A 24,737-nucleotide genomic window follows, 5' to 3' on the forward strand; every position below is an offset into this window, starting at 1 on the left:
TCGCTATTCTTGACTACCCAACTATAGAACACCCTTTGCTTAGCTAGTCGATATACATATTTACATATGTCGACGGTGTAAATTTGTCAATTTCTGTTTTGTCGGCAAGGCAACCACTTTGTTGTAATAGTATTATTAAACCTCTGTAGTTGTATACCCGTTGCTCGTAAGGTGAAAGGATATACTATATTACTTGAAAACTATGTAACAGACAGAATGAAACGTTTCTGACCATATAAAGTATATATATTCTGGATCAGGAATGCGAAGTCGATTAGGCCAAAGACCTTATCCATCGTTATGAACGAACTATAAAAGCGAAAAGGTCACAGCATACAGATTCTTTAGACATAGACGCATCGCAAGTTTGTTGGTCCATGTTGTTGGTCCATGTTGTAAACCAATGATTTTGACAACAAATATGAATTAAATTAAGAAAGGAAGCTGGGTTAAAACTAGGTAAGACGTACCACGATATTTATACAGTCTAACGTCTTTATAACAGTCTATATATTTATAATTTTCGAATAAATGCCAGCAATGTAATACAGTCGATTTTTTTTTGTAGACTGGGTAAAACAATTTTTTTGTTTTGTAAACGTTAAACACTTACACGGAAAAAACTATAAGTAACTCCGGAAACGTACATATATACTTGTACTGGTTTTTAAAGACAGTTTTATTCTAAATCTACCTAACTCTGGTTGATGCGCTGTAAGCCCGTATGCTCATTGTTAAAATCCTAATCTTGTCGACTCCTAGTAACCTTGCCACCTTTCTGGGATTGCTGGTCGCACAACCACTTTAAAGGTTGCCAGCAATATGATTAAGATTTGCCAAATAATCCCTCTTTGTCATTCAACACTTACATATCATCTTTCGAAGTCTGTCAGACTCCATAAGCAAACAATTTGGCCATATCATTGTTATTATTTGTATTCGACACTCTTTTTCTGAAATCGGGAAGATTTCAATGGCATCTATTATGAGACTATAGTTCCCTAGAATACCAGCCTAATGGAAACCACTTAACATTGTTCTTTGGTAAACGGTAGTCTAAACAGCTGATATTAACTGACAGAATAAAATTGTAGAATTAATCATAAATAACGAGAAAGCTAGCTTCATCAAACCGAATATAGAACGCTATATTCGAGTTGCTCGACTATCAGATACCCGTTTGTGGATGTTATAAAGGGCGTAGCAACATCAGAACACAAAATTTCGATGCATCTGTCTTTTTAATCAGCATGTTTCAACTTTCTATACCTTTAAATTCCTGCCTCGCTAGGCGTTTATACGGACAGACCAACGACATTAGAATACAATATTATAGTGTCTTTGGACAGACATACACGGGCATAGCCAGGTCGACTCGCCTATTAATCCTGATTTGGAATATATGTATACATACTATATGAATTCGGAAACGCTTCCTTCTACCTGTTTACTATTTTTGTAATTATTTTCAATAATATAATTAATGATTTAACTTGCCGAAGCTAGCTTCTAATTTGTTTATTATTAATTGCGCAATTCCATTCTATATTCTATAAGAACAATTTATGAACCAAAACAACGGATATTAATTTTTGTAGTTATTTTTAAATAAGGCTACATAGACTCGGCTACATAGACACGCTTTCAATAACAACGGCTGTTATGTTATAAGTATAGTTTCTTTATTTATATCGAAATAGTTGTCTATCTTATATAATTGTAATTTTAATTTAATTTTTTTTTTAAATTTAATTAAACAATTAAGATTTTTATAGTTTCCAAAAATTGTAATCAATCGTTATGAATTTTTATTTTGAAATTTTGATGGAAATATTGGTTGTATGAAAAAAATTATAAGAGACAAAGGAAAAATGGCAAACTTTAATTTTGTTCTTTTGCTTGAAACATTTTTTCAAAATAATTACATTTATACCCGTTACTCGTAGAGTAAAAGGGTATACTAGATTAGAAAGCGTTTCCGACCATATAAAGTATATTCTTGATCAGGATCAATAGCCGAGTTGCTCTGGCCATGTCCGTCTGTCCTATATATTCATATGATGTTTACATGCAATTTACACATTCTAACATACATACACACATTCTTACAATAGTAATAGTTTGTCTTCACTGGAAATTTCTTGAAAGTTATTAATATGGCAAAACAACGTTTGCGGGGTCTTGTAGTATCTTATATTTTGTTTAAATAGAACAAATTTTACTTTTCCATCTACATATATGCCAAACATTTAGGATATCTATAGAACGATACTCTCTACAGCATTCAACTGTATTATAAACGTAATAAAAGTAATTTACCTACAAATATTTAATGGCCAATTATTTTTGTCTACTAAAGGTAAAAAAATACAAAGTCATCGATTGCCATATGGACGCCACTTGCAATTTAGACCTGAAAATTGTTTATAATAGATAGCACCAAACTTCATCTACCAACATAATGAACCGTGTAAATGTAAAAAAGATCGAAGATTATAAACTTTAAAAAAAGGATTCCAATTATCCGTTAATGATTTCGATTAGGCGTTCACGACTTAAGAACGAATTGCGATCAGAGCAGCATTGTAAATCAAGACGGATCGCTATCAGGTATCCGTTACTTAAATAACCAATTTATCAAGAGACAACTCTATGTATAGTCGAGGGTCTATTAGGGAAAAACTAGATAGTCAAGTTTCCCGACTATCTGATTTCCACTACAAATTAACTTTACCAATTCACTTTACGGGTAACGCGTATAAAAATTCAAAAATTAAAGATATTCAAGGAGAAGTGGGAGTACGGTAGCCAGCACACATCGAATTCTATACCGAGAAGTAAATAGACTTTTTAGACATTGCACTCGGGGCACGTTAATACGTTAATAGCTTTTATTGTTTCCATGGTCTTTATATGGGCCTATAAATAATTCGATTTAAATAATTACCATTTAGGTATTAACGATTATATTTTAAGTTGGGCGTGTTGTAATCATAGCTAACAGTACATATACAATAGGTATATTTATTCGATTTTACATATGGAGTTGCACTAGATCAAGTTGGCAATTATAATATATTGCCCATCAAAATTATAACTTCAATTGTTTTACAATATTTACAATTTTTACAATACACAATCGATTGTGTAAACCAAATTCAGAACAAGTCACAACAATACAGTCAAGGGAGACAGTTATGTCAAAGACATTAAAATATTCTTATGCCTTTGTTTATGTTTTTTATATTATTTATTTATATTAAATCTGGACTTTTATATACTGAACGCTATGGTAATAGTTATACATTTCAATTTACAACAAATCATTTATGCAACAACAATCGTAGTTATAGATCCAGTAAAATCCCGATATCCGGTTTTTTTTTAAATAAATTAAGACGAGGGCTTTGTTAGAAAACAATTAACGGAAAAGAAAACCCGGTAATACATACTGAGTTGTATATGTTATTGAAAATTATTTTTGAATCAGGTGTTAAATTATGATTTCGCGAATTTATCTGCCTACTCAACTCATTAATGATAATTCGACATTTCCTAGTCAAGTATTACACCGTAATGCGTGCAAATTGTTTGATAATCAGTAGTCCCAAAGGAGTTAACGTATTAGGTCTAATCCAACAAGAGAATATGCATACATACATACATAAAACCGTGACAGCAAACGAAATCAGAAGCAAGGGTAGTTACCTACACTCGGAAAAAACAACGTATTTCTGTTTTTACCTAGAGCGTTGCATACATTGAAAATGGAATCCTTCAAAAAGGTAATTTTAGGTAGACTATAATATTATTCTAAATTTAATTTTATTGTGAAATAAGTAAGATATGTTTTACTTTTAACATTACATTACTTACATACATTTCGAGTATATTCTAAAACGGCTGAACAATTTACATTAACTTATACTGCTAATTTTGTTTAATAATAATATTAATAATAATAATAATAATAATAACAACAATAACAATAACAATAATAATAATAATAATAATAATAATAATAATAATAATAATAATAATAATAATAATAATAATAATAATAATAATAATAATAATAATAATAATAATAATAATAATAATAATAATAATAATAATAATAATAATAATAATAATAATAATAATAATAATAATAATAATAATAATAATAATAATAATAATAATAATAATAACAATAACAATAATAATATTAACAATAACAATAATAATAATAAAATTAACAATAACAACAACAATAATAATAATAATAAGAATAATAATAATAAGAGTAATAATAATAATTATTATAATAATAACAATAACAATAATAGTTTCGACCCAACGACTTATGTATAATAAGTATGTGAATAAAAATACCCAAATTTATAAATGACATCCGAGAGCTTCCAACCGATATTAAAAGTGGCCAAAAATAAACCTCGCACTTTCAAACACTAGAACTTTTTTATGAGTGCATTTTTCTTGCTTACTTTCTATTTAGCTGAAAGGCAAGAACAAGATTGGCTCTGCTCGCCGACGGGAAATCGTTAAACGGTTTTTAAACAACTAGAGAACCAGGTCTGGGACAAGGACAAAGGCCAGCTAATCCCAAGACGCACGCACAGCAGGAAGCAACCACAAAAATGTGTAATTTTAACAGTAACGGAGCAACAGCGACATCAGTCATGCAAGGATAACACTAACAATAAGGCGTATCAGAGATGTGAAGAAGGGGAACAGGACACTAATGAAATAAATGAAACGGCGCTGCTGTATATAATTTTAGGATGGGCCAGGGCGACTTTAAATGTGGACAAGTGAAGTAGGCAGTGGGTGGTGGCTGCTGACTGATGGCTGGTGACTACCAAAACAATTATTCTTATCTAGGGTATTTGGCTGCCATTGGAGCTGGACAAGATCTTCCGAAGCCAGTGTATAAGTACTCTTAGCTTACAATCCGTTTACAACCAATAAACCCTATTGGGAAATGGAAGCCATTGAAACTTGGTGGGCGATATGAGCATCCCCCATTACATTGATGTACATATATGAGTATGCATCGGCATACTCACGGATAATTTAGGCTCCCAAGTCCCTAACTGCCCTTGTGTAAAACTAATTCTGATTCCAAAAAAAAAAGGTTTGAGAAGAACGTGTGAGTGGCGAGGGTGTGGGGTAACGCTTCCTTCCACCTATAACAGATACTTTTCAAATAATCTAGTATATCCTATTACTCTACGAGTAACGGGTATAAAAATATATATCTTAAAAATTAAATAGTTCGAAATGTGGCTTTGTATGTAAACTACGTTTTACTGAAATGTCTTTATGGCTTTATGATTATGTTGCGCAATGACCTCTGAGCGTGAATTTTTACGCAAAATGTGTTTAATATCAACACTTAATAGGATTTAAGACTTGTTTTCGAAACCACCAAAAAGATATTTACCACCTTTTAAGATATTTATATATTTAAATTAAATAAAATACAATCATACCTACACAAATTATGGTATTCTTGTACTCTAGAATTTGTATTATTTTTGGTGGGTCATCAGTATCAATTTCTTTAATTTTAAGTTTTACACTTTACAACCTATTCTTCTAAACTTGGTACCTTTCGATTTCTGTATATTTCTTCATTTTTTTTCGTGTATATAAAGCACGCTCTTCGGATGCTTTTCGACGCTACCATACTATCAACAGGGTATTACCGTGTAATCCTCTAATCTAATGAATGCCTCTTTTGTTAAGTTGCTACTAGTTTTTTTTAACTTTTATTTAAACAAAATGACCATATAAGCAAATTATAAAACATTTTTTATTTAAGATAAAAGAAAGATCAGAGTCCGACTGAAAAGCGGAGACGCGATTTCATCGTTTGGAAAAAGACTGCTCTAATTGAGTTATATGAGCTTCAACTTCGTGTTGTAATTCGTCGGTTGCGACAGATGTTGGAACTTCACAATTGAAACCAGATACCTGTTTATTATCTGATAAAACTGGTTACGCTCGTAAATTGGGGGTGCGCAGAATTTTATTAATGGTGGTGTTTCTTGATATTCCTATTTGACGGCCCTAATTTTCGCACTTGATAGCAAACACTTTATTATTTAATTAATAGAAGCTATAAGGAGCAATACAAATGTTTGAATTATTTAAACAAAATTGCACAGGAACTTCTAATTGGATTATTATGCTATTATACCACAAAACTCTTTGATACTTGGTACATCGGCTTTTCGGCAATATTTGATTTCGAATAAAATTTAGTCAGAGTTAACCTATCATATAGTGTGTACATAGCTACCGAAGGAAGGGTCGGGAATGAGCTAATTAATATGATCATAAAATGTTCTTATTGGGTAAAGTATAGTTTTTAAGAATATATAAATTATATTTAAATTCAAAAGTATTAGAAAATAAATTAAAGTTTTGTTTAAATCATAAGGTGTTCTTAACGGTCATACATTGATTTTGCACTATCGTACACTTTTTTGATGACGGCAAAATTGCTCTCACTTCGCTCGCGTAAAAATCTGAAATTATATTGCACCCTCGTTATAAAACAATAAACGAGTAAGTCGGTGAATCACCGCTTTATATAAATTTTGAGCTTTATAAAAATCACAGCACAATATGTATCAAAGCTACCGATACCAAAATCAATAGATTTTAATCACCGCTGTTTAAGCGCATATAACAGACCGGATCGTCGCTGGATTCATCGCTTTCTAATCGCCGTTTTAGTGTTTTTATGACTAATATTCATCAATAAAACATCCATTATTTCATCAGTCATTTGGTACTAACTTTTTTAATTTGCTTATTATTTAAATTATCCATAGGATTTAAATTTAAGCTTGTATGTATAAATATAAAATTACAGAGTCTGGACTGTCTTTATGCCCTTCCATGTTAAGGCAACTTTCTTTTCAGTTGAGTTGGAATATGGGCCAAATTGTCCGGCTAGCCTTATAGTAAAATATATTAGTGTATAATCTATACAAAAATGTATTACGAACAATTTATCTTACATGATTGCTTTTGCGAGTAGTTGGCGTTGTTGCTTGTAAAATGAATTCATTGACTGGAACTACCTGGATTAATGAATTAAATTCAAAAATACTTATTTTCTTATTTTTCACTAGCACTCAATTAAAATCGCGTCTGCCTCTCACAAAATCTAGTCGCAACTCATCAGCTAAAAAAGGATCGTGCCTTTCAGACACGGAATCCGTTAATCCATTTTTTCTTTAATTGTTATTTATTTATTGTTGCTCGTCCCCGTCCCTTTTACCCAAATACATATTTTGCCCTAGCACGTTCCAATGCGCATCACAAATTTAAAGTTTCTTACGATACATGCGCTCGGCGACTGAGAGCTTCGGCTTAGTAGTCGGCAAAAAATCAAATGCAAATTTTTTTTCCTGAAATATCATCGTTTATTCACAGCTATTTTTAAGCACATGAACAGCGCTTTTTCCTCGCTTTAAATTTTTGGGAAAAAGATCGCGCGCGAGGGAGTCGGTCTAATAGTCAGCTGTTCAGCCGAAGCAGTTAGCTCTGCTGGCGTAAAAGTTGATTTGGTGACGGTTTTCGAGAGCGATGAATTGTGGAACTGCTGGTTGGAAATAATATTTAAAAATTAACTACTTGACTATTATTTTTTAAAGTGTTTTTTAATTAATTAACTACCGTTCACATAGTTATATTTATAATTAATTATACGTAAAAATACTTAACAGGGGACTCTGAGCAGTATCTTTTTACAGTATTAAAATGAAGCATATCATTAATTCAACTAATAAATTAAACAAAGTTTCGATCTTGAATTGTTTTTATAACTTTTCTAATTTAAAACATAAATTTATCAAAAAAGGAGAAGATTAAAAAAAATAAATAGCGCGAATTTCTTGTTTGCATTTCCAGAAGCTGCATAACGGTTATCAGATCTCCAGAAAGCTCAACTCGAGCACTCTCTCCGGCTTTTAATTTAAATATTATTACCGAATCTGGCTCCAATTCTTGTTAATTATTATCAACTTTTGTAAAGAAAAAGCTTCCCACCACCCTGCATTACCCTGGCGACGCCTTGAATTATAGAAAAAAACCAACATATGAAAAAGTCTCCCCTATTTTATAAAATTCTTGTTTAGTTAATTATAAAGCTATGGTGACATTATCTCTTAGGACCGACCATTTGAATGAAGAAAGAAAATAAGCTATTTTATTTAAGTTGGCGCAATGAAAACTTTCAGCACGAACCAACTGAAGCTTGTTTTTTGTCTTGCACATAAAATTACAAATGTATTAAACGAAATAAAAGGAAATCGTGCCAAAGTGATTAAAAAACAACAGAATTTGAAAACTTTACTATTTTGTATTATTTTGCGCTCAAGTGGAAAAAGACAAAAGTCGTTAATTTCTATGATTTCGCACTGTATAACTTTTTGAGTGCACAAATTTTATACAACAACGAACAAATATTAAGCCCAATGACAAAGCCGGGAAAGGCGGAAATGGAACCAACAGGATGGTGCAACAAATGTGTATTTCTCAGTGCTCACCCTTGTGCTGTTGTTTTTTGCCGGAGGGTTCCAATACAACCCTGACGAGTATAATAGATATTGCTTCGACTGCTAAATAATATATTTGTAAGAATGATTGAGTTCAAGTAATTTGTATGTGGATATATATATATAAATTATATATATATATTTATTTAGGTATATCAATCAGAGTTTAACGCACATAATATTGTGACCTAAGTTTATTTCAATTCTGCAGTTCATAACATGTCAAATTTTATAGAAAATTTTAAGTTTTTGATCGCATTTTCGGAGTGGTTATGGTCCTTCGACATAGTCTCGAATGCCAACATTTATGCGACCCTCGGCAGCTGTTACTGAAAACCCAAGAATGCGGGCGTCCATCTTAGTCATCTTATTCTTTTTCATCTTTTTTTGCTTGCTCTTAAAAATGGTTAAATTAATACGATGTTAAATAAATATTCTCAAAGTACCTTGCTGTCGGCATAGTCATTCGCAGATGGCGTAATGGCAGGAGCCGGTTTGCACATATCGTCATTGTGTGCATTTTGGGCACGTTGCAAGCTTTTGTATTTGCTACGTCGCTCCAAAAACTGCTTTGCGAAATCCAAAGAATCTTTTCCATCACCTAAAAGATTATACTTGGTTATTAAGGCCAATATATTGTAGAAGGCTAAAATAAATGTTTGATTTTGTATAACGTAACTTTTTTATTTAGTCAATATACTTGTTAACTGAAAAAAAATTGATTTATAGGCTTTAAAGGGGGTGTTGCCAAAATGATTTTGGCATTGAGAAAACAAATAATAGGGCATGCTCCGGTAATCAAATTCGTAAGAATTTTACGATTTCGACATGAAATCGCAAAGTCGGTGATCCGGTTTTCGAATTCGTAAGAGTTTTGCGATTTTTAAAGCGGGCACTTTTGTCTGCCCGAAATTAAAAGTAAATGCCTTTTTATACTCGTTACTCATAGAGTAAAAGGGTATACTCGATTATATTCTTGATCAGGGTCAATAACCGAAATTTTTTTTTGCCACGCCCACTCTAACGTCCTAAGGCCGCAAAACCGGTCACGCCCGGACTTTTAAACAATCTTTAAATTGAAATCTCATTTTCTTCCCAATATCCATTGATATCCCAGAAAAATTATGAAACTTCGCGTTCGCATTCACACAAGCTGAGTAACGGGTATCTGATATTCGGGGAACTCGATCATAGCATTCTCTCTGTTTTATATCATATCAGATCTTATTTACTAAGGGGAAAAAATAGTTCACTTAGTGGTCTAATTGATGTTTATTCCAATTCACCACACGATCATACAGCAACTTAGTTATTTTATAAAAAAATATATTTCTGACAACAAAAAGATTCAATTTGGCAAGGGGTCGATAAGTACATTGTCGAAGGTTACCATAATGTTGGTGAAACGAAACAGGCAGGTAAAAATACTTATAAGATATAAAAGAAAAATTTACGATTACCGGAGCATGCCTGAGTAAAATTAAAAATATCAAAACGTTTTCAGTACGGGCGTGAAAACCTTTCGAAGCCAACTTCATTAGAATCTGCATGCTCGATAGCACCATTTTGCCGGACGCAGACAAAATGTCTAAATCGACTCGTCTAGTAATCCGAATCAAGGGCTTGACGTTGCTTAAATTTGCACAAATCTAGTTTACCAATTTACTCTACGAGAAACAGGTTAAAAAAATTATCGTCCTTAACTTTAGCTTTTTTTTTAGCTCTTGTATTAACCAAGATTTATTAATAATAATAAAAATATGAAAACGCTTTTCAAAAGTGAAAACGATTTGTGGGCGTGGTAAGAAGTTTTTGGCAAATCGATAGAAATTTACAAAACTAATATAAATATGAAATTATATCAAAACATTTTGCAGAAGTGTGGGAGTGGTAGTTTTGTGCGGTTTGTGAGCGTGGTAACATGGGTCAACAAACTTCCGTTGCGTCTATGTCTCTAGAATCTTTATGCTTAATCTCAACCTTCTAGCTATTATAGTTCCTAAGACAATTCGGTGAAAAGGTTCGTGTCTAACAATACGCACCTGACAAAGTGGATAAAGTGAAATTAGTTTTCGCGGTAATAAACTTATGGACAAGTCCAGAATACTGGCACATATAGCAAATAGTGACCCCCCAAGTCACTAACAGTGAAATAATAGTGAAACGATAACATTTTCATTCAAAAATACAAAGTTAAGTTACTCGAACTGGGGCTCCGCTGCCCAGCTGCCACGCGATCGCACAAACAGCTGTTTGCGAGCTTAAAGCTTTCCCAGGGTTCAAGTTTTGGCTAGAACCCTGGTGATTTGGTGCACACTACAATATGAACCCTTTAAATGAAACCGCTGCGGCTGATGAATCGTTGGATACTGCGTTTCTCCCGAGCCCCCAATGTGCTGCCCCGCAGCGCTTTCAAAAAATAAAGCGAAAGTCTCGTGCTTCTCCGGAGACTGAAAGGAAAAAACCAAAACAAAGCATCGGCAAACAAGGGGAAAACCCTTCGACTACAGAACCTAGATATGGCGGCAATTCAAACCGATTTGGTTTACTTGCGCATCTCACAGCCGACAAACAAGTAGGCAAAGAAATTGACGATCTGTATGACCAGCCCAGTACCAGTCATCAAGCTGCTATTGCTGCCGCTAAGCGGGATGCAGCCTCCGCTGGTACCACTAGTTCAGTCAAAAAGGCGCAGTCCAAACCACCTCCTATAGTAATGGAGGGAGTGGACGACGTATGCCTGATGATGCAGAGCATTGAAAGCATAGTGGACCTAGAAAAGGTTGAGGCTAGGGCGTCAATGAGCGGTGTCCTAAGGCTTTACGCGGCTGACGCTAATACATTTCGCGCCATAGTGAACTGGCTCGAGAACGAAGAATATGAGTTCCACTGCTACCAGCTTAAAGAGGACAGGCCTTACAGGGTATGCGTGAAAGGCCTGCACCACAGTACGCTACATCACCAAATCAAGGATGAGCTGGAAAAGATCGGGCACAAGGTTCTCGATATTCATACACCGCTTAGGCGAAACGAACCGGGTACCTCAAAAGCGTCGCCAGTCAATATGTTCTTCCTAAATATTGCTGCTGCGGCAAACAATAAGGAGATCCTGGCGGTTAAGGCACTATGTCATATGAGAGTAGTTATTGAGCCTCTCCGCAAGCGTAACGCTATTGTCCAGTGCCATCGTTGTCAGCAGTTTGGCCACACAGCCAAATACTGCCGTAAGGCCCACATTTGTGTGAAATGTGCCGGCGAACACCCAGCCAAGGACTGTACCAGGCCACGCATCGAGCTGTGCACTTGCTACAACTGTGGCGGTCAGCATCCTGCAAACTATAAAGGTTGCAGCAAGCTACAAGCGTTCCTGCAGCGATCCAGACCCAGAAGTGGAGTGGCTGGAAGAACAGAAGTAAACGAGCGACCAACTTCACGGGGCTTAGCTGGAGGTAAGGAGATCCCCTCTTCTCGAGGCGGAATATCTTATGCAGATGTGGCTAGAGGGTCCATTCACCACAAGCAACCACTGAGCCTGATGCACCAACAACAGAAGCAACAGCAACAGCCCAATGATGGAAGTCCCAGTCGTCAAAGGAGCCGCAGCCGGACAAGGACGTCTAGGGGTACACTTCAGCGCTCGACGGATGCTAGCAGCAGCATTGAAGCCATCCTGCAGACGCTTAATGAAAACATTAATTCTTTGCGCTCGATTCAAGAGAAGCAGATGGAATTAATGATGATGATGATGAAGCAACAGCAACAACAGTCACAGCAGCAGGGGCAGATTATCAATCTGCTCACTGCTCTCCAAGCGCGTCAAGCGCCATAATGATGCCGCTGCGCATCCTAGTGTGGAACGCCGACGGCGTATCCACGAAGTTGCCTGAAGTAGAGTGCTTCGTGCGACGTCACGAAATCGATGTATTGCTGCTCAGCGAGACACACTGCAAGGGGGCAGAGACGCCTAAGCTATTCGGATTTGTAGCCTACACTGCCAATGATCCGAGTGGTGGCAACGCCAAAGGCGGAGCAGCTATCTTAATCAAATCTAGCCTTGCCCACTTTCCGCTAACACCAATAGCCACTGCCAAGGTGCAACTTGCGCCGGCGGTTATTGAAACGGCACTTGGTCCTATAAGCTTTGGAGCGGTCTACTGCCCACCGAGATTTGCATGGACTACGGACGAGTTTAAGGACATTCTGGAAGAGTTCCAGACGAAGTTCATTGTTGCAGGCGATTGGAACGCGTCCCACTGGCTCTGGGGTGCGGGAAGGAGCAACCAAAGAGGCATTGCATTAGCGAATCTCGTCCTAAATTCGGAGGTGGACTCGCTAGCAACAGGAGGACCAACAAGATACCCGTACGGCAGTAGAGGCTCACCAGGATACATCGATTTTGCACTGACAAAGGGTGTGCTGGGCATCCACGCTAGCATAAGTGCGGTTGTTGAGCTTAGCTCCGACCACCTGCCTCTGGTAATTACGCTGGATGCGGGGGCAATATCCTACCCTAAGATGGAGCGGCTTATCACTAGGCGTAGTAACCTGGAGGTATTCCAATCGCAACTGGAGTCCACACTGCCCCTCAACACTGCCTTAAACTCTGGACAGGACGTTGATGATGCTATCGAACTGCTCACCAACAATATCAAGTCAGCAGCTAGATTGGCAACTCGCAGAATATCTCGGCAGCCCGCGGCAGATCGAATCCCAATACCCAGGGAGATCCTGCTGCTTATAGCTGAGAAGAGGCGCTTACGCACTAGGTGGATGAGGTCTCGGCACCCGTTGGACAAAACGGAATGGAATCGAGCGCTGAGTAGGCTCCGATGCGCGTTGGTGCTGCACAAAGCCGCATGGTTCGACGAAAGGCTTGCCAATACTGGAGTCGAAAGCGAAGCTACGCATTCGCTGTGGAAGGCCACGCGCGCAATCAAAAGGCGTTGCACGAGGAAGGCGCCTCTAGTCGATAGCAACGGGACATGGTGTCGGACCGACTTGGGACAAGCGGAGGTATTCGCTGCGCACCTCGCCGAGCGATTTCAACCATTCAAGCTTGCCAGCCTGCAACAGGTTGAAGAAACTCAGGACCAGCTGAACCAAGCGCTTCAAATGGATATGCCAATCACGCCGTTTGAACCCTGCGAGGTAGCCGAAGTCATTGTGCGCCAGAGTAACAACAAAGCACCTGGACATGACGTCATCTGCAACGCCACATTGAAGGCCCTGCCCAGACAAGCGATCCTCTACATAACGTTGGTTTTCAACGCTATTGTGAGGTTGCAATACTTCCCTTATCAGTGGAAGCTCGGGATAATCACCATGATCCACAAACCTGGCAAGCCGGAAAGGGAGCCCGCCTCCTACCGGCCGATCAGTCTCCTCCCTTCAATTTCGAAGGTGTTTGAGAGACTGATTGCTGTCCGGATTGTAAGGATTATGGAAGCCCAGGGGATTACCCCTGAGCACCAGTTCGGTTTCCGTGCTGGCCACTGTACTGTGGAGCAGCTCCATCGAGTCGTCGAGCAAATCCTGACGGCCTACGACAGTAAGGAATATTGTAACAGCCTCTTCTTGGACATTCGAGAAGCGTTTGATCGAGTGTGGCACATTGGACTCCAACTGAAAATCAAGCAGACGCTGCCTGCTCCATATTTTGGGCTGCTAAAATCGTACCTGGAAGGAAGGAGGTTCGCTGTGCGCTTTCATTCAGCAATTTCCACCGAGCACAACGTGGCAGCTGGTGTTCCACAAGGTAGTGTCCTCGGCCCCCTGCTCTACTGCCTGTATAGCCACGACATGCCGCAGCCGGATGTAAGCCTTTACGGGAAATCTATGTTGGCCACATTTGCCGATGACGTGTGCGTCACCTACAGGTCCCGATGCGAGCACGACGCAGCCGATGGTATCCAGGACTTTGCATACCGGTTCTCGGAATGGGCAAGACGTTGGAACATTGGCATCAATAGCAGTAAGTCCAACAACGTCTGCTTTACTTTAAAGCGGAGAACGCCACCGCCCGTCTACATCGAGGAAGCCCCCGTACCACAGCCGAACGCAGCAAAGTACCTTGGAGTGCTTCTGGATCGCAGACTCACATTTTCCAAGCATGTGACCGACATCAGAACGCGCCTACGTGCTAAGGTGGCGAAGCACTACTGGCTACTTTGTTCGCGCAGTAAATTGTCGCTATCCAACAAGCTGACAATTTACAAACAGATCTTAGCACCAAACTGGAAGTATGGGTGCCAAATCTGGGGCTTGGCATGTGACAGCCAAATCAAAAGAATCCAGGCTATTCAAAATAAGGTAGCAAGACTTATCACCGGCTGCGAGTGGTTTGTTCGAAACACCACTCTGCACAGAGACCTAAAACTAGCAACGGTTTTCGACGAAATAAACCAGCACTCGAGCAGATACCATGACAGGCTGGAGCGCCACAGAAATCGGCTGGCCAGCGCTCTAAATAGATCTCGCCCACCAAGGAGGCTCAATAGAAGGCAACCGAGGGATCTCATTACCCGATCTCCTTTGACAAGGGTCCGCAGAAGCTGACGCTTATCTTAAATCCTATTTGTTATATGTGATTGTTATGTAATTCTAGTTAAATTACTGTAAATTTGAAAAAGCTAACTATAGTTAGCCGGCGAGCCCAAAATGGGCTGAATTAATAGATAAGAAGGACACAAAGGGGCTTCATGACTTCCCCGTATGCCTTAATAAATAAACTAATTAAAAAAAAAAAAAAAAAATAAAGTTCCTAAGATCCTGACGTTCACACAGACGGACTTGGCCAGATCGACTCGGCTATTGGTCCTTTCTTCTGTCTGTAACATACTTTTTAAGGGATCTAGTATACCCTTTTACTCTACGAGTAACGGGTATAAATATGTTTTTTATTACTTACCAAGGTATATTCGGACATAGTCCTTTACCTCATATGGCGCTTCCAAGTCCTGCAAGAATGCAACGAACGTGGGTACTAAAAATATAATGAAAATAAATACAGCTAAAATGATAACAATTATGCAAAGATTTACCATCAACTTTGGCGGACATATTATCTAGGCTCTTTATGCACCAGCTAGTGAACTCGTTTTCATACTCATTAACCTTGCTAATGGCTTGGTCGGTGCTGCTTTGCTGAACATGGCTTTTTGCACTCGATTTTCTTTCTCTATCCTTTTCTTCAACTGAGACAGGTCCAACTTTTGAACGAGTTTGAGCCAATTTTTGTTTTTCTGGCCGTTGTCCTGGTCCATTTTTATTTGACTTTTCTGGGTTACTAAGGGCTGGCAATGTTTGACTCTTGCGCAAATTTCGAGGCGATGCAAATAAAGCCGACGACTTGTTTTGAGCTTGTAGAATGGTTTTATTAGCTGAGTTTAATCCTCCGGCCAACACTGTCGCCGCAGTTACGGATATGGTACCGCTTGTTCCAGATCCATTAGAACCTAATGCGCTCGGTTCGTCCCACAGTCCAGTTCCAGGACTTGTTTTTAATGAAAGTGATTGAGCAGCGGACGAACTCCATGCTTTATTGGCGTTACCCCAGATGTTGGAAGTTGCACTCGCAACCAAAACCGCTGATGACAAAGGAGCTTGTTGGTGATGTTCCAGTTCTCGTCGACGCTGCTGATCCACAAGGTCATTGGCCAACCGCCTTGCCTCTTCTGCTTGAATCTCGGCGAGACTCATTACGGGGCCCGACGCTGGTGTTGACTGCCATTTAAGCAAAGCATCGTTGGCTTCAGCCGCAGCTGCGGCATTGGCACGCAATTGCTTATCTAATAGCTCTTGATGCCGCTGTTGGTCTGCGCGACGCTCTCGACGTTCTGCCTTTTGTATTTCTGCCAGACCAGGCGCCGATCTAATAGAATTTTGCGACTGAAAAGACCAAGGTGCTACGGATGTAGACGGCAAGCGCGAGGATACTGGAGGTTCTGCTGTTTTGACATCGTCGTTCTTCTTGCCTTGTGCAGACGCTAATGTTCCTATAAATAAAGCATCGGTTCAGTGGCAATAAGAATTTGAAATCTTACGTTTTAAAAACAAATATCAAGCATCTCGCTCGCAAAAAGACCAAAATTTAAATCTACCTCACGGTAAACGTTCTTTATAAAGCTTTTAGCTTTACTTTTTTTAAACCATTTTCCGTCAAATAAAACTATCATTGGCAGTTTTGGAGCAGATTTTTCGTTTCTTTTAATTTACCAGCTTAAAACCACTTGTTTAAAGTAGAATTCTATGTCATTCTATGTCAAATTAAATGGCGGGTATAAATTGCATATATATGTTAGTTTATGATTCAATTTCAAGTACTAACCTGACATCCCATTTTGAACTGATAGAGAATGAGCATTGCCCAACAATGCCTTTCGACGTTGGGCTTGTATTTGCTGTTGCCTCTCCTTTTCCTCTTGCATTTGACGGGTCTGTTCTTCAGATTCATTTAACGCCCGACGTTTATCATCTTCCAATTGCTGGCGCTTGCGTTCCTCTCGTTGCCTTTTTTTTTCTTCTGTCTGCTCTCGTTTGCGATCATTTTCGTTATTAATTGGCTTTAGGGCTGGCTGTGCCGCATTCTGTTTTGAATTCAGATTCTGCTTGTTAGCCTGCTTTGCCTGGTGCTGATGTGAATTTGGTTCCTTATTATGATTCTGTTGAATATCGGAAACAAGGGATTTGACTATTTTTTGATTATGTGAATCTTTTAAATTTTCAGGGGTCTGATCTAATTCCCCTGATGTGCTGTGGCTAACAACATTTCCTGATTGAACTTGAAATAATTGTGAAATTTTGACATCTTTTTCTGTATCTGCGAAGCACGCTTCAGAAGAATTTGGCATTAATAGTTGCTGATCTTCATTTCGCTCTTCATTTAAGTTGCCCACTTCCCATAAGGATGCTTCCGCATTAGACATTTCAGTCCACTGTTGGTCGGTTTGTTGTTGCTTATTAGGGGGTAACCAGATGGGAATCATCAAGTTTTGCCGCTCTAACAATTGTGTTTCAGTTAAGAAATCAACTCCAGGGAGATTTTCTTTAGCAGAGTTCTGCAGCGCAGGTGGTTGCTGTTGAGTACTTGTTGGTTGGCCACGCAACAGCATTCGTAAGTTGTATTCATTAATTAAGTCTAACTCATTCCTCGGCATTTCAATAGGCTTATTTATGTCAGCTGCAGTTCCACCTTGCATAATGCAATCCACGGATGATACCAAGGGACCTACCTCTTGCTGCGATTGCTGATTCATTATTTGGGCATTTAGAATGAAATTATTAGCATCAAGTAAATTGCCCACTGAACGTTGCTGCTCGCTGTTGTGTGCAAAAATATGTTGCTGATCCTTCTTGACTTGCTCTACCACTGCACTGTATAACTGTCTACCGGCAACGGGGTTCAGTACGGACAAAGAATTGCTTAATCCGTTTAAGCTGATCAAATACTCAGGAAGACCCAGCAATTGAACTTTCCCACGAACAACTGTTTCTTGCTCGACAGCAGAAAGGCGTTGAAAGCATTCATTTTTGGATAGCTCAGCTAATATTTGGTATTCCTGGTGCTGTATGTACTGATCCTGGAGCATTTGAAACCGCATTGTGAGCAAATGAGACGTATTAGTAATGCTATTTCCGCCAAAACTTCCTTTTATTGCAGCACTTAGGGATTCAGCTGTTGCTGTTACATTTGCCTTTAGTTGTTCATCTCTTTGTTGCTGCAACTGTTGTTCAACAACAGAAAGTGCGATAGGAATCGGTGATGGCTTATGGGGAGTAATTGAAAGTGACGCCGTTAGAGGGGCTGGTATTTGTCCAACAGGAATGTTCTCTAGTTCTATCGGAGAAGGAAGTAGGTGACTGTGCGTAAATGGCATGTTACCATGACAAAATTTTATAAGCTCTCCCAGCGGTCTAAACCTATTATCAGAGTACCGGCGTACAAACAGGTTCTCATTAAAGTAGCCAGCGCGATACCATTCCGTCATCTCAACGGCACTGAACGGCCCCTGTACATTTGACTGCGGATCCCGATAAAACCATAATTCGTTTAGATTTGGAGTAATCATATGCGGTGTAGGTATCATTGGAAATTGTGGCAGGTGGTGCACGTTATGGTGTTGCAGAGTCTCATGGTCCGAAAACGGCACAACTGGATGCTGATGGGATGGAGGAGCGACATCTGTAATTGTAGTGGCAATTTGTATAGGCATGGTGGATGGTGCTTGCCGTTGCACTCCTGTAACACTCGGTTTCACGTTTAGTGCAGCTGTAAACCCGTCATGATTTTGATGTTGGCTTCGATTCGACGAGATTTTATGATCATCATCCATTATAAGTTTTTCTACTTCATCGGCGACCTCTTTAATCCGATCTGAAATATCTCCATGGATCACTTCCTTTGTCGTTGTACAGCTTATTGGGGATAAACTGCTTTCAACTTCATCTTGCACAGCTGTTGTATTGGAATCTTTCGTTAATGAGGTTTCTGAAGTTATATCGTTACCACTATCTGCATCAGACAGGTCTTTACTTTTCGGTCTTTTCACATCGTCATAGGAGTCTAAGCTTTTGGTTTTTAAAGTATTATGCGAACTTTTGTTAGGTTTTAGATCGGTATCTCCATGAAAGGCTCCACTAGCATCAAAACTGCCACCCAATTTTGATGGATTTTCCATTGCCCATTCGGGTAGATTTTCGTCGACATCAACACCGACTGCATTATTAACAGTCCATAATTGGGATATTTTAGAACTCGACAACCGTGGGTGTGGTATACTCCCTCCTGCCTCTGCAGCTCCCATCCCAGATCCTTTACTGTTTCCAGTCCGGTCTCGATCTGTACCTAAAGTCCCAACTGTTGAAATTGAGCGTTGTAAACTCGCTGCATTGTCGACGCTAGGATCTTCATCACGCCAGCTTGTAGATCTTCCTAAAAAAAATTTAAAAAAGTTCTATACTGTTGATCAAAAATGTTGAGTATTTAAATTTTAACTTGGTTCATCTTCCTAGCAAATGTGTTAGCTACTAAACAGAAAACCGTTATAGTCGAGCTATCGCAAAACGGTTACCCATTTAGTTAGATACTAGAAATGCAAGGGATATTCAGATATGCAAGTAGGAAAGCGAATATGTCAGAGATTGTACACTTGATCCACATAGCGGCAGTGACACTATCTCTTAATCACTGTACACGACAGAAACTTTATAAATACATTATATATACAATTTATTATAGTATCCAAGCTTCGATAGAAGATTACCGGGTGAAGAAGTATATTTTATCAAAGCGTAAAAGTTTGTTCATAAAATAATGATGTGGTTCGGACATACATACATACATTTATTTCGATCGTCTGTTGACATCAGTATCTAACTGTTCACTTCACTCCCAAAATGAAAAAGACCAATTTTAAATAACCACTACCTATATCGAAAGTCTAACAAAATTCGCACAAACAAAGAAACGAAAGACTGTTCACGTAAATAGCAAGAAACTTGCTATCTGGCTTCCTAATCTGATTTCACACATTTTGAATACATTTTTAAGTTACACGTACATATGCGTTAATCTAAATGTTTACAGTTTCGGAATTATCACTTTTTTAGACTTGGTACACATATGTAATATTTTGACATCTTCGACGTTGCGAAATAAGCAATCCGATTGGCTGCTGTGTTGATTTTTGATGTTTTTTTTAATTTTCTCTTTGGTAAACCAACATAGTAAAAAAGTGGACAAGCAAATATAATTAGACATATCCTTATTCAAGTTTCACAATACCCACAAAGATTGTTTCCGGGTTTTTGTTACTTAAGCATATCATTGGCCAAAGGTGTTTCTGTTTTCTCAGCTTATCTCTCTTTTCTCTTTATCCATATTTATCACATTGCTTAAATTTTTTATGAACATTTTTCAGATAAAAAAATTTTTCATTCATTTTTCAGATAATATTCATTTACGTTTTTCTAGTCATGAACTATTATTTTGGCCTTGCTTGTTTACCGTACTCCTACTTAAATACTTATTTGAAATCAGGAATACGCCCAGAGTCTATACCGACCTCAAATCATCGACCATTTCAAATTGTCAAAAGTATATTTTGTTAGGTTTGGGAAACTTGAAATTTCCAAAACGTTCCGCAAGCCCATATTTAAATAGTTTAAACTGTTAGTTAGTTAGACTTTGATACATAACACTTATAATGGGCTCGTTTTTTATTTTTCAACTTTGATAAATCAAGTCTATTCTGGAAAAAAAAAATTATTTATTCTTTAAAAACATACTAAAGCTACTAGCGATGTACTTTAAGAATTAAATAAAAAAAAAAGGCCTGACGCATTGCATAGAAATTAGCATAAACTAGAGATTTTTAGCTTGTCTATATGCCAACAGATATATTGTTCAAATATTCTCATATACAATACTTCTTTAACTAAAATATTTGTTGTTAAATTGAATATATTTATGAAAATGTTTTTTAAAATACGTTTTAAAGAAACACAAGCCTTACAACAGAGTGTTGCATTGTAGCAACTATATAGGCTAGGTAAAGTTTTGGAAAGTCAAATTTACATGACAGAGATGAGATATCAGTACATGTATAATTGTGTTTATATGTGTAGAAGTGAAAATGAAAAATAATAATATAAAGGTAATTGACTGACCCCAGCGATGGCTATTGGTACCAAAACTTGCGTTTGTACTTCCACCGACGACACCGCTCCGCCAACCAGCAATTTCGGGTCCGCCGATGGAACCGCTGGAAGCTGGACCATCTCCGGATCCATCTTCGTTACGTGTTCGTCGCCAATTTTCCAAGTTGCGATGATTATTAGAATAATCTTTTCGAGGACTTGAGCTTGGCGTTTCATTCCAATCTAGAGCACCAGAAACACTAGTGGAGGTGGTGGTCGCCGCAGAATCTCCAGTTCCGTTGCGGTCGCTCCATGTGCGTTCGGCCTGGCAGAAAATAATCAGCAACGAATCGTACTACCTTATTTAAACCGTATTTTCAATTACCTTTGATATAACCGATAAGCTCTCATCATATAGACCGCTTGGGCGTTGGTATATTGGATGATAGGTCGATTTTCCGCGCATTCGTCCCCGGTCGACTGTTCCACCACGTCCAGAGCCTCGGGAGGCATTACCAAATCCACTGGGCGAGCGCTGCAACCAGGCAGGACGAGACTAGTTTCAAAGTAAATAAAATTATGTTCTGAAAATCGTGTCAAATTACTTCACATACGTTATTGCCAAGCGAGTTTTGGTTGATGTCCTCCTCGGAGCTCGGTGTCAGTGCAAGAGGGTACTGAACCTTTTCCACGAAGAGCTTTTTGAACGATGGCAGGATCTGCGGCAGTAGGCAGTTCCGATCGAACAAGGACAGCATTTCCTCGCGTCCGTACCGGTATTCTGGAAATAGATTACGGGAAGCGGATGCTGCCGTGTTGTTTCCCAGGTTGTGCCCTCCAATCGAATTGTTTTGAGCTCCATTACCAACGTTGTAGGTACTGATAGAGCTCGAAGGCTCGGCTGACATATTGCGCAACCATTCCGGGCCAAATTTCATTGAATCTGTCATTTTCATTTGCCTCTTGTTTAATGTTATGCTGACAATAAGTTCAAAAAAAAAGTTTTTGTTTGATTTATTTGTAAGAAAGCCAATGAAATCAAATTTTTGTGGTTCTTGTTAACTCCCAATGGCTTTATGATTCGCTGCACAATTGTTTATTTTTCAAACAGTTCAAGTTCTATAAATAAAGCAAACTGAAGTCTTTTTTAAAAGCAAACAGTACAACTAAGGATTTGTTTTAAAGCTTACTTCAGAACTAATGATACAAATAAACTTACCAGTGCTTTACCGAATGGGTAGTAAAAGAAAAATATTATAATATAAAAAATAAAGCAACACAGAAACCTAACCTAAAATATCAAACTGATTGTCACACACGACCGCGAAATACACATGCACACTCATCACACATTAAAATTAACATGTTTATAGAATTGAAATGTCTGATTCGAGCTATTTCATGTTTAAAATATAGTCTTTTAAAAATCACATCTGAAAATCAGAGAACTAAAAAGTCAAAAAAAATTAAGTATCTGGACGCATACAGACACACAGTAATGTATGTAGAAATGTTTCATTTTTGTGACTTTAGCGACTGGGCGGGTAAGTTCGAGTTTAAAGATTGTTTAGTTAATTCTTCTGGTAATCTTAAAAAAATCAAGCCACTATAACTGCACACCCTCAAACAAATTTTTAACTGAATTTCGTATAAATATTCAACTTACACGTACCACCGAGATATTTTAAAATACCAACGCCAACATAAGATAGAGCAGGCCAGCGTGGCCGTTTTGCGAAATGTCAAGTAACCAATTTAATTTAAAATAGGGGTATTCTTGCCTTTTATGCTCCTTATACACTAACTCCACTACTACTAGCTGACACATACATCACCCTTGTTTTCACATTGGAACATCAAACACCGCTATTTAGGGAATACATGAGTGTCAATCCGTCTGTCTGTAAGAACATCTCGGTCTCAGGATTTGGTTTTAACCAAGCTGTCACGCATCCCTTTTGTCTTTTGTATAACTGTCTGTGCGTACGTATGAACGCCGAGATATTGGAAAGGAAAAGAGCTAATAAGGCATGATGCTCACGTTCTGAAGGTTTTCCTAAAAGAGTGTGGTGTTTTTGATAAGCCTAATTATATTTATCAAGTAAAAAAATAAAAGAAACAAATTACTATTGCAAGAAACACATTAAAATGGTACCTCTACCTTTTACGCACTTCCATTTGCTGAGTATACCGTTTTTTCTTTTAACGTTTCACCAAAGACACTAGAATAACAAGATGCGTAACGGCCATACAAATTTTTGGCACGCGATTTTTTGGCCGTGGCTCTAGAGGTGGCTCCAGGCTCTCTTGAGTTTTTGTTCGAGAGGGAAAGAGCGGAGAGCGCTACAGCAAACAGCTCTTTTCTACGCATACAGTGATAGCATACAACTGTATGTGTGCACACGTATGCTCATATATTGTAAATTTGACAAAATATGCAATTCACCTTAGAAGTTCGTTGACTTTAAATCTATATTATTTTTTATCAATTGGCACCATGCGAAAAATTCTTGTTTTGCATTGCCTCAACGTTATTATTATTTAAATAAAGCTTAGAAATAGTAATAGACGAATCAATGTACATCACAAAATAAATTTAGAAAATGACTTTATATTAGAATACTTGTCATTAGGGTATTCAGCTTGCGGCGTGAGAAAAATTAATAAGGCAATGATTGTTGAGTGCTTGTGTCCGCACTTCGTGCCTGACGATTTGACTTTTGCAACGAACTGTTTTCATATTTTTATTTATTTTATTAATTTTTATTTTCTACTACGTATTATTATTTTTTATGAAATATTATTATGAAATATTATTATTTTTATTATTTATTAATAAAATTATTATTTTTATTATTTATTAATAAAATTATTATTTTTATTATTTATTAATAAAATTATTTTTTTTTTTATTAAATTAAAAAATAATTATTATTTTTATGAAATATTTATTTCTCAATGTTATGTCTTCTTTTTGGAAAATTTATGTTTCAAATTACAGTAGTTATAATAATTTCCTTTGTATTTGCTTTAATTATTTAGTATACTTATTAAGTCATTTGACTTAATATGATGTATGTAAATGAACCATTTTTATTATTTAAGATGCGCATTATATTCAGCTTTCAGTTTAATTTTTTTTTTTTGGTATATTCCAATTTGATATTTTTAAAAAGCGCGCACTTTTGGGTGGGAAGAAAAGCGCGCCAAATTTTTTGTTTTTCCTTTTAATTTCTCTTAGCCCGTTTGCTTAAAGTTGACTATACGCAGAGGGCCTAATTAATATAGGACCCCATTACAATTCTAATGGCCTCCCCGTGGTGTTCCCTGGGTACCGAATATTACATATATTACAAATAATTAATTAACATAACATAATATAAATAAAATAAGAATAAAATATAAATATGTAAACGGTAGCTAATTCGAGCGGCGATTTTAACAAACGAATATAAAAAACTTTAAAATTATAATAGTCAGGGAATTTTTATTTTATTTCATCATATTGCTACGAAATTGGCCACA

General features: G+C 37.5%; 1 protein-coding gene across 2 annotated transcripts; it reads right to left on the reverse strand.

The window, feature by feature from the left end:
• Nucleotides 1–8,735: 8,735 nt before the first annotated feature.
• LOC117146235 (GIGYF family protein CG11148) lies at nt 8,736–22,943 on the reverse strand. Of its 2 annotated transcripts, none has more exons than XM_033312140.1 (9): nt 22,885–22,943; nt 21,827–22,190; nt 21,598–21,768; nt 21,243–21,537; nt 16,903–19,506; nt 15,617–16,570; nt 15,484–15,558; nt 9,023–9,177; nt 8,736–8,972 (listed from the first exon to the last, which is right to left on the reverse strand). In XM_033312140.1, exons 2-9 carry the CDS (start codon nt 22,166–22,168, stop codon nt 8,847–8,849), a joined length of 4,722 nt encoding a protein of 1,573 aa, XP_033168031.1. In that variant the 5' UTR covers nt 22,169–22,190; nt 22,885–22,943; the 3' UTR covers nt 8,736–8,846. The 2 variants fall into 2 exon arrangements, with proteins under 2 accessions (XP_033168031.1, XP_033168032.1); XM_033312141.1 differs by having other exon boundaries at nt 22,879–22,930.
• Between the last annotated feature and the right edge of the window lie 1,794 nt (nt 22,944–24,737).

This window comes from Drosophila mauritiana, chromosome 4 (assembly GCF_004382145.1).
Source record: "Drosophila mauritiana strain mau12 chromosome 4, ASM438214v1, whole genome shotgun sequence".
Classification (NCBI taxonomy): domain Eukaryota; kingdom Metazoa; phylum Arthropoda; class Insecta; order Diptera; family Drosophilidae; genus Drosophila; species Drosophila mauritiana.

Excerpts from the sequence above, each read along its gene's own strand:
- LOC117146235 (XM_033312140.1), bottom strand. The coding sequence starts at position 22,168 with ATGAAAATGACAGATTCAATGAAATTTGGCCCGGAATGGTTGCGCAAT. Across the intron at positions 16,571-16,902 it reads AGTTCAAAATGGGATGTCAG|GAACATTAGCGTCTGCACAA; the intron begins GTTAGTACTTGA and ends CTTTATTTATAG. Across the intron at positions 8,973-9,022 it reads ATGACTATGCCGACAGCAAG|AGCAAGCAAAAAAAGATGAA; the intron begins GTACTTTGAGAA and ends ACCATTTTTAAG.